Here is a 10,279-nt window from a genome sequence, read left to right on the forward strand (position 1 = left end):
ATAAAACCTAACTGAAGTTATTTATTATTTACTTGTTTGAATAACTCATAAAAAAATGAGAATCAATAATATAAAACCCTTGAGCTCAAAATTGAACAGAGTGTTTTTATTTTCTATTACTTCAACTACAAACGTGTATGGCAGGCTTTAGTGAATTTTGCCGCGTGCTGCGTAAAACGGAATTTAAAAATAAAAAATAAATGTCAAATGGTGCAGTCATCAACTTTGTTATTGACATGGCAACTCTCTAGCCTGTGTCATTCTAGAAATCTTTTTCCTGTAATGAAACAGCTAAAAATTTAATTTAAAGCTCAATATTAGGAAACAGGTTGGTGTTCCATTATTATTCAAGCACTTCCATACATTAATTATAGACAATATTCAATTTTAGTAAGCTTCTTAAGTTTTTTTGAAATCGCAACACTCATTGTCCGAACGAAAGTGCTTGTGATGAGCAAAGACGATTAGTAGTGTCGATAAGCCAATATTCTGCAGAAATTAGCCAGAATCTTCAGGTATCTACAAAATAAAATTAATAACCACCCTCGCATGTGAGGGTACTATGTGGTGGTGCTGTTCTTCTTCCGCTAGTTCAGGTGCTTATTCACAATTGAGGGCTTGTCTGACTACTCCCTACCCATAATCCTATACGGCGGCCATATTTATAAGTCACGAAAGGCGTTGACGCTCACTCGTAATTATTTGCGTTGCATTGTTTTTCAGGACCGATGGCTGCGATACGCAAAAAATTAGTGATCGTCGGTGACGGTGCTTGCGGTAAAACATGTCTATTGATCGTGTTCAGCAAGGACCAGTTCCCGGAAGTGTACGTGCCGACTGTGTTTGAGAACTACGTCGCCGACATAGAGGTGGACGGCAAACAGGTGGAGCTAGCTCTGTGGGATACAGCCGGCCAGGAGGACTACGACCGGCTGCGCCCGCTGTCGTACCCCGACACGGACGTCATCCTCATGTGTTTCAGCGTCGACTCGCCCGATTCTCTCGAGAACATCCCTGAGAAGTGGACGCCCGAAGTCAAGCACTTCTGCCCCAACGTGCCCATCATCCTGGTTGGCAACAAAAAGGACTTGCGTAACGACCCTGCTACCATCAATGAGCTCCGCAAGATGAAGCAGGAGCCCGTCAAGCCGCAAGAAGGCCGCGCCATGGCAGAGAAGATTAATGCATTCGCATACCTCGAGTGTTCTGCTAAAAGCAAGGAAGGTGTGCGCGAAGTATTTGAGACGGCCACCCGCGCGGCGCTACAGGTCAAGAAGAAGAAGAAGACTAGGTGTTCTCTGCTGTAATTGTGCCGTTGTTGGGAGACTCTGATTTATGAATGGTTCGCATACTGCCTGAACACTTACGTTGACGCCCGCGGCGCGCCGCAGCGGTGTCGAGTCCCGCCGCTGCTCGCACATCCACTCAGTATTCGTGTGGCTACACTTTCACAATTGGTACTTGTATATTTTATAGATTATCTATAAAGAGTAAGCATAAATGCCTTAACAAATGTAGTTCGGGGCAATTGTGGGGCCCCTGTCTATGGGCCCGCTGGAGTTTTTCGTGCTATACTGTCAAGTTATATAATCGAGTAGCATTTTCTTCCTGATTATAGATTTATTCCTCAACCAGCGTCCTTCTTGATGAAACGCGATTGTTTAGTTTTGTATTTTATATTTTAATTTTTCAATAAAATAGTGATGTATAATTGCGTAGGATGTTTATTTGACACGGTGGCCCGACTCAGCCAAGTGCCTGTCAGCTGATGGTCTCTGAGACGTCCCATCATTCTGATTCTTCTTGTGTAGGGCAGTTCTTTTGTAATCTATTTGTGTGAAATTTTAACTTCTGTACGATTACATTGCATGCTAATATAATTTATTAGTAATAAACGAACCCCATGTTTTAACAATTCTTTTCTAGACTCTTTTTGACTTTTATAAAAATTTAATACAGCATTTATAAATCCAAGGTGTTTAGGATGGGGAAATATTTAAGTTAAAATCAATCATCTATGTTATGTTTTATTAGTATTGTAAGTACAAAATTATCTTTCAAATATACATGAATTAACATAAAATTAGACTTCCTTTTATAATTTAAGATGATATTTTGGAACTATTCCAATTACAATTTTATTAACTAACTGGAAGCTTTCACTTTAGGAATCCTTGACGTTTTTAGTAGTTGTATGGGGTTGTATCTGCGGCGGGGCGCGGTCATGAGCTGTCTGAGCTGGGCCTCGTGCGGCGCGCGGTAGGGCACGGAGGTGCCGGCGGGCAGGCGCGCGGCGCCCGGGGGCTCCGGCGCCCAGTCCGCGTACAGCAGCGTGTCGGCATCCCCGGGCGCCTCCACTGTCGCCACATAAACGCAGCCCTTTTCCGCGTCGATCCCGCGGATCAGCCCTGTAAGTGATACGATTAGGTACTTACATGTTACACCAGTTATCAGTTTTAATCAGCACTTTATTGCAGTTGGATACTTGATAACACAATTATTTTAAAAGGGTTAATATAAAGTTATTGTTGATCAAAATGCGATAAAACGATTTCAGCATGTGGAAAATTTTCGTCTAAAAATTTTAAAGAAATATTAAGACGAGAGAATCCAAATGAACGTTATCCACGAACTAATGCCGTGCAAAAGTATGCGATCATTGATACATTGCAATTATTTTGAACTTGTTTTTGGCACAGGTTTCTCTTGCGCAGATTATAACTACAGCATATGACCTACTTTGCTTTTGGTGCTGCTTAAAATTGTTTTAGTTGAATCAAATTTATTTGATGTATGACGTCAACGGCGTATGTAATATTATTAGTCAGATGTCATTAGATGAATCACTATATCCGGAGACCGGTTTCCGACTTACTATAAAGTCATTGATTCATATTTACCGCTACAGATAAAACGCGTAATCGCTAATTGAGTATTAAAAGTTATTCTGAATATTGAAATTGTATGCCAATGAAAGTAGGAATGTCAATAATTTACAAAGCCGCACGATTTAAATAGATGCAACATCCATTTCATGTTTTAGTTCCAATTTCGTACACTATTACTTTTAACCTTGACCTAATGCTGTCATTCATAAAGGTCACAAGATGAATTTCAAACTAAAGAACACTTGTATTTAGAGCTACTAAATTCAATTCAAGTTTAGAAAAAGATGGTTCCATTAGATTTTTGATAAATTTGCTAATGTCGAGGTTGAATACAACAAGGCTCTCCTTGTATGGTAATTGGAAGTTTTCAGCTGTTGCGATAGTGTTATACCCCCCGACGGAAAAAAAGGGCTTTTATGTTTGACCGTTGTCTGTGTCTGTGGCATCTTAGCTCCCAAACTGATGGACCGATTTTGATTCCTTTTTAATCAAGATAGTTCTTAGCTAAGCTTCATTAAAATCGGTTCAGCCGTTTTGAGATAATTCTGATCTATCTATAGTTCCTTTAACGATTATCTTATGGGACGCCGAGGGAAACCAAACCTAGGAAGCTATAGGAATAAAAACGAATAACATAGAAAATGAAATAAACCATATCCATAGCACTGCAGCGGTTTATCGGCCAGCGTAAACATCTTGTCGGCGTTATCGCCGCGGTGTTTACAGAGTGCCACTATTTTGCCATTGATCACCCTGGTGATACTCTCTCTGTTTATTCTTACATTCACCGCTATGTACAAGTTGCGGAGATCCACCCTGCAAATGAAATTAATGGGTTAATATTATATTACATTCAAAGGTAAACTTATAATAGTGTTATTGTTGTAAGATGGGAAGGGATATTAACGTTGATGATACTGTTGTCGAGAAACGCGACTAGTTCACATTAAGGTTTTAAAAAATGTAGATTACACGAGGCCCAAAGTTTGCGAACAAATAAGTTGTGAAGAAATTCATTTATTAAATACATACACCCTTTTAGCTGACGTCATTTTAATATTGTATTGTCATCAGTGTGTGCCAGATTTCAAATCAATCGGATTATCGGAAATGGGTAAAAAATTGTGTACATAATTTTTTGCCTTATTTTTAAACGCACAAGAGTGAAGGTAAGCAATATAAGGGTGTTAAATCGGCGTGGTTTACACACATCTGAACACGACCGTATTGTGAATCGCCAAGCCTTCGAAGTGCATAATTCGAACTTCGTATCCGGCGCCGTCCCGCTGACGCTTATACTATTTAATAAGAGAGTGAGAGGGACAGTTCGATACGAACATCGATTTTCGAATTGCTGTATAATATCTCCCAATATTTATGCACGCTTTGCTGTGTCAGATATTGGTGCTGGTGACTGTACATTGTTTTGATCGAATTGGCGCTGTCTCAACACCCACGGAGCTATCCCAATGTTTGTTTTAAATCCCGAGAAATGAATGAATTGGAATAACACTAACGTAATATGTTATTGGAATTTAAAATTAGACGACAGAAAATCTGGTGTACAATTAGTGATGTCATCGGCGGGAGCTAGTCGGCTAGTGATAAGGATAAATTGATAAATCATAGTTCGTGCGCGGGCATGACTCATTCTATTCCGAGACGCGAAATTATATCTCATTACTCATTACGGGAAACAACAGAAATATTTATTTGACACGAAGATGTGCATTTGAAAGGACGAGTTATTAATAAACATTATAGAGAACTCTTAGTTTTTTCCGTAACATTTTGGATAGCTGTAGGAGTGCTTAGTGTATCTGATTGATTAAAAATGAATAAATCCCTAGAATATTTGTTAAAATAAGGGTTTTTCCAAAATTTCAAACGATGTGAGAAAAGTCGTTCGAGCATTAAGTACCTTCGTTGCAGCGCCGGCGAGCGATCGGTCCCTTATTAATCTTATTATATTAAGTAATCGTCAGTTATGGAGTCCAGTAACTATTCACACGATTTTATTAGCGACGTCTCTCTCAACTCAACTACATATTGAATGATTGAATTCGCATTTTATAGCTACTTGTTTGAAAAGAAAAGCTTTTTGCTGACTGTACTTCCAACCCACATTATGTACTAACCTGTACTTACCAAATTTCAAGTCAATCCGACCCACTGAGAATGAATTAAATTTTAATTTCATGATAAAATATGAACCTAACTAACATAGCCAGTTATACATATAAATAAGAGCTCATTGTTATAAATCTCAAATTAGTATTAACAGATTCAATAGTGCCAAAATGTTCAGCTTAACTAACTTTAAAGCTGAATTGAGATTTAATATTTTTCAGCAAGTGACCAATTGCTATGAGCGAATAAGACTACAGATTCTAGTTAAGTGGTAAACCTTTTCAACCATTCAACTTACTCATAAGGCACGACGTCGAGCAGACAATCAGTTGGGCAAGTGTAAGTATCCAGCATACTACCAAAGTAAGCTAAGAAGTTCAGATATCTTTCATCCTTAGGCGTCATAGAAAAGTTGTTCTTAATTGCACTATCAGCGCTTGATACGACGAAAGCGTAATCCAAGACTTCTGGGGGTGTGATCGAGCTGAATAAATAACTGCGCTGGTATTGACTGTACAACCTTAGGACAGTGCTAGAGTCGAGGTAGTGCTCGAATCTTTTTTTAGGATTTTTGGAGTCCATTTGAAGCATGAATGTGGGTTGTACTAATAACGTTATGAGAGTCATGAACTGCTGGCCTAAGGCGTTACACATGCCCATAGTGTTGACGATCCAAGGCAGGGCTCGGAGCCGTTCTTCGCTGTAGCAATATGCGATTATTTCCTTAACCGCATTCGCGTACCGTCTCGTATTATCCATTGTGTTAATAATGCCAATGTTCAACATCCTGAAAGAAATGATTTTGTAAACACCATTTATCCCGTATTTGTTGCTTCTGTAGGTACAATTAGACTGGTAACAAGATTGGTGAACCTTAATAATTGACATTAGTATGTAAAAAAAAATCTCATTTATTCTATGGTAAGTACCTACTATGTGGAACTTAATTTAAGACTTTTATTAACAACCTCATTAACTGAACTTTATGATTTTCTTAATTTAGTTTCTCGGTTAATGGATTGGATTTTAACGCTCACGTAAAATATGAGAGCAGTAAGTTTTAATTTTTTTAAGGATAAGGGAGGCTTTCCTACTTAGGCAGACTTCAAGGAGAGGCTTAAAAACAATATATAGCAATTTAATTTATTCTCAATCCCTTAATTCGTACCTACAACACTGATAGACAGCAATATTATATCCCACTAGCATAAGCACAGAACTTCACTTGCGACACGTGCTGTTTCCGTTTGTAAACAGAAGGCCGAGGACTAGACGCCAGCGGGCAATGGAGCGGCGCGCTGTTCTCTATCAATTGCGCAGCCGAGATGCTCGCCGCACAGTGGATACCTGGCAGCACACGCAATGAACGCTGGCGTCCAGTTGACTCACATTTAAGGCCTCATAGATAACTCACGGCCTAATATCTTACCATACAATTTGGCACCTATCTGTTATTTGATCGAAATGAGAATGAGGCTTAATAGGTTACACATGGGGTCATACACCCCAGGGTTGCCTAGCAAAATTTACCACAAGTGTTTTTACTATAATTATTTTATAGGTAAGTTTTTTAAATATTTTACTCATTTGGAGCCATCCATAATTAAGACACCGATCTGGATCATTTTGGGACCTCCCTTTGTCACAACTATTACTATAGATGTACCTAATGCGTGGATGGCCCCTTTGTTCGGAAAAATAAATGAAGCCCTATAGAAAAGAGATAGATTAATATAGCTGGAAAAAAAGTGAATAAATTCAGACAAATGAGTGCAATGTTACTGTTGTGAATCTTATTATCTTAGTCCTTAGACTTGTTTGAGTGTACTGGCATAGCCAAAATCAAAAGCATGTTAAAAGTGCAATATAGCTTGAAAAACCTGAAATTACCTCTCAGGCTTCTTTAAATGTGTAAAGCTTGGGCCAAGCAGGGGTTCCGTGACTATGGTGGCAGACACATTGCCAGCGACCGTGAACTCACACTGTCCCGGGTCCAGATCAATGACCAGCACAGGACCTGCCGCCAGCAGTTTGTTGACATAGTAGCGGAGGAAGGACGACTTCCCAGAGCCCTTGCCACCGCATGTTATGCCTCTGCTCTGGTTTTCTGTTTGAAATAAATAAGGGCCAATTTGCAACAAGATGCGACACAGTCCATTTTTTATTTACAGAATACACCAGCAAGTAGCCATTTGAGATATTCTCTGAATGAAAAATTAAGTGTCTCTGGTGCAAACTGACCCTTCAGTATAAAATTATAGAAGGTTAAAAGAAATACTTTTAAGGGCCAGTTCACACCTCAATGAGAGATTTTTTTATCATTTGAAAAGTGTTTGTAGTTAAAATCTTTCCTCATCTACTCATTCATCATTAACTTACCTATGATTGCTAAAACTATTTTAGGTAAAGGTAAATCCTAAGATGTACCCTCTACTAATGCAAGAATGTTAAATGTTTACAAAATTACATATTTCATTTTACTTAAAGAAACTTACTATAGCCATATTTCAAAACTTGATTCCAACATAAATTCTCTTCAAAACTCTTCCAAGGCTTCATGAGGTACAGTGAGCAACCCAGCAACTCTGATGCTTTTTGGAAACAACTGTCCACATTTTTACTTGTTTTAGTAAACAGGTTGGCTGTGCAATTGTTTTCAACAAACTGAGCCACTCTGTCGCGAAGAGGTTGCAGCTGGACAACACTGTCATGGTCCCCGAGAGTTGTGACAATTTCTTCAGCTGCTGCCACCGAGATCCCTGACCCCGTCAGTTTCCCAAATAGACCATAAAAACCATTTCCATGTTCCACGGTTCTCAAATATTGAGCACAATTGTGATTAGGAGCATACAAATTATATGTCTTGTCCTGTAATGTATACCCACCAATTTCTACAACACCTCCTAACCTGGTTACTCTCACTTTTCCGTGAACATATATTTCTGTGGGATGCTTCAATACTATTATAACACAACTTTTTCCATAGTATACTTGTATTGGACTAACAAATTTGGTGTCAATGGATTCTGTTGATGTTTCTCTCTGAAATGTTTGGTTTGACTGCACAGTGTCATCATAGCAACTTGTGCTTTCATCAACAGGCATATCAGTGCTATCGTCCAAGTCTACAATACTTAGTTCACTTCCCATTTCTGGTAATAAACTATTGAATTCTTGATCAACCTTACTGTCATCTAAATCTGTGGTTGCAAAAATACCTGATTGGTTATTAGCAAATACATTTAGGGATTCAGACGGTAAGTTTCTAATAGTAGGATGTTTATAGTCTCCTAGTATTTCGCTAAGATCCTGATTTGGCATGTCACTGGCATTTACAGAAACAAATGAAGGTGAAAGAACATTACTATAGCTCATGCTAGTCTCATATTCTCTGTCAACTTCAGAACTTGAACAGTCACTCTCAATTTGACTAAAACCTTCAGGACCGTGACAAGGTTCTTCATCTTCCTTCTCTAGTTTCCTTTTCCTTTTCTTACTTACCTTTTTATTAGATTTATCATTTAATTTCAATTTCTCTAAAATTTTTGATGCTAATTTACCATCATGATCAAATGGCTCACTTTCGCTGGATTCTATGTCTGATGATGGGTCAAGTGAGGTGCTTGTCACTGAAAAATGATCATCACTCTCGTCAGACCCTCTACCTTCTTCAATGTCGAGCGAAGTATCAGCTGAGAGAGACTGGATGTCGTCTTTTACATCAGAAAGTGAAGCGTCACTGGATTCAGGCATAATAACATCATCATCAAGAATACTGTCTAACAGTTGAGATTTGTGGGACTCGTTGCCAAAAGTATCATTTAACGTCCGATTCGGGTCAATTAATGAAATTCTTTGTCGCGTACTAGTGCTCTCAGTACTGGAGACAGTCAAGTTCAGATCAGAATAACCACTTACGGATGTAGAATCTTCCTGTTCTTTTTCGACATTGGCTGCGTTCTTGATAAGTTTATTATCTTGTTGCTTATATCCGTATAGCATTTGTTTAAATTGTTTCTTCATTTTGTCTTCTGAGTTGTGTTTGCTTTTGACCACATGCGCTTTTTCGAAAAACTCCATACCTGCTAAACAAATGTGCGTACTGTTGTTGTACTCTTTTGCTATGTTATCTTGAAATCTATTTGAAAATTTAACAATATTTAGTTTATAACTCACAAATTTAATGTTTCTTTTTCCGTTTACTAGGATAATAGTTCGATATAATAATAATAATAAACGAATATCGAATACTGTGTATCTCAAAATCGCGGTCAGTCGTGGAAATTTAGACAGATCAAATAACTTTTTGACATTTCGCTTTCGCTACGAGAGCACAGGTCCAAACGGCATGTTTACGCCACCAGACGCCACTAAATATGCACTTAGTCAGGAGTTGTGATATTTTGGTATTGGCGCTGCTCACGCTTAAAATTTTAACATATACTTATGTGTTAAAATTTTAATTAAATGTGGTGCTTTTTATTCTTCATGCAATATTCAATATTTCAGAAAATACATTGAAGTATTTCACGTATACTTCGGACCTATAAACTGTTTCAGTCAATTTACGAAACGCTTATTTTTAGTGTCATAAAGGCGCGGCCACATGCAAGTCACTCGACACTTGTTTCCAGCGTCAAATCTGGTCACGTAACATGTAGCGATAAAGCTGAAAATGTTGAGCTTTATCGCTGAAAAAAAAAACCTCTTCAATTTCGACAAACACTTTTTTTTTTCATTCACTCCAATTCCTTTTATTTATACCAATGCCACGACTTCTACTAAATGAGATTAAGAAATCAGCTTCCAAGGCCAAGATCATTCCTGCAAGCAGCTATCTTGTCACATTAAAAATGGGGTCACGTGACCAGATTGATCGCTGCAAACGAGCGACTGCATGTGGCCGCACCTGAGCCACCAAAAAAATATATTTTCATTACATACCTAAAAATTTTACGTACTTGGAAAACTGGCTTGTTAGTTGCAAAGAGTATTAGTACCTTAGTTGACAGTTGCGCAAACGTATCCCATCCCATATCCCATCCACTAGCCACCCAGAACTCTTTTTACGTGCGTTGACTTGTACTGCAATGAAACAACAATAAAAAATGTATGGATATAGGCAGTTAACGCATTCACTGCCACCGACGCACATATGCGTTTTCGGAACTTCGCCCAGTGCCGCTGTCATAGTTATTAGTGGGACCTGTGTAAAGGTGGTTTTCCACTGGCGAGGCGAGACGAGGAGTGACGAGAATTGA

General features: G+C 38.6%; 2 protein-coding genes across 6 annotated transcripts; one reads left to right on the forward strand and one right to left on the reverse strand.

The window, feature by feature from the left end:
* The first annotated feature begins 223 nt into the window (after positions 1 to 223).
* On the forward strand, positions 224 to 1,917 carry Rho1 (ras-like GTP-binding protein Rho1). Of its 3 annotated transcripts, none has more exons than XM_074097839.1 (2): positions 224 to 328; positions 724 to 1,917. In XM_074097839.1, exon 2 carries the CDS (start codon positions 729 to 731, stop codon positions 1,305 to 1,307), a length of 579 nt encoding a protein of 192 aa, XP_073953940.1. In that variant the 5' UTR covers positions 224 to 328; positions 724 to 728; the 3' UTR covers positions 1,308 to 1,917. The 3 variants fall into 3 exon arrangements, with proteins under 3 accessions (XP_073953940.1, XP_073953939.1, XP_073953938.1); XM_074097838.1 differs by lacking the exon at positions 224 to 328 and adding an exon at positions 410 to 515; XM_074097837.1 differs by lacking the exon at positions 224 to 328 and adding an exon at positions 423 to 596.
* Positions 1,918 to 2,014: 97 nt separating this feature from the next.
* LOC141435202 (polynucleotide 5'-hydroxyl-kinase NOL9-like) lies at positions 2,015 to 9,344 on the reverse strand. Of its 3 annotated transcripts, none has more exons than XM_074097835.1 (6): positions 9,195 to 9,344; positions 7,514 to 9,100; positions 6,909 to 7,125; positions 5,317 to 5,805; positions 3,541 to 3,704; positions 2,015 to 2,408 (listed from the first exon to the last, which is right to left on the reverse strand). In XM_074097835.1, the coding sequence occupies exons 2-6, from the start codon at positions 9,096 to 9,098 to the stop codon at positions 2,146 to 2,148; spliced, it is 2,718 nt and encodes a 905-aa protein (XP_073953936.1). In that variant the 5' UTR covers positions 9,099 to 9,100; positions 9,195 to 9,344; the 3' UTR covers positions 2,015 to 2,145. The 3 variants fall into 3 exon arrangements, with proteins under 3 accessions (XP_073953936.1, XP_073953937.1, XP_073953935.1); XM_074097836.1 differs by having other exon boundaries at positions 7,514 to 9,103; XM_074097834.1 differs by having other exon boundaries at positions 7,514 to 9,344.
* Between the last annotated feature and the right edge of the window lie 935 nt (positions 9,345 to 10,279).

Source organism: Choristoneura fumiferana, chromosome 14 (assembly GCF_025370935.1).
Source record: "Choristoneura fumiferana chromosome 14, NRCan_CFum_1, whole genome shotgun sequence".
Taxonomy (NCBI): Eukaryota; Metazoa; Arthropoda; class Insecta; order Lepidoptera; family Tortricidae; genus Choristoneura; species Choristoneura fumiferana.

Excerpts from the sequence above, each read along its gene's own strand:
- LOC141435202 (XM_074097835.1), bottom strand. The coding sequence starts at position 9,098 with ATGGAGTTTTTCGAAAAAGCGCATGTGGTCAAAAGCAAACACAACTCA. Across the intron at positions 5,806-6,908 it reads CATTTAAAGAAGCCTGAGAG|GATGTTGAACATTGGCATTA; the intron begins GTAATTTCAGGT and ends CATTTCTTTCAG. Across the intron at positions 2,409-3,540 it reads GCTGCAGTGCTATGGATATG|GGCTGATCCGCGGGATCGAC; the intron begins GTTTATTTCATT and ends TATCACTTACAG.
- Rho1 (XM_074097837.1), top strand. The coding sequence starts at position 563 with ATGTGGTGGTGCTGTTCTTCTTCCGCTAGTTCAG. Across the intron at positions 597-723 it reads TTCTTCTTCCGCTAGTTCAG|GACCGATGGCTGCGATACGC; the intron begins GTGCTTATTCAC and ends ATTGTTTTTCAG.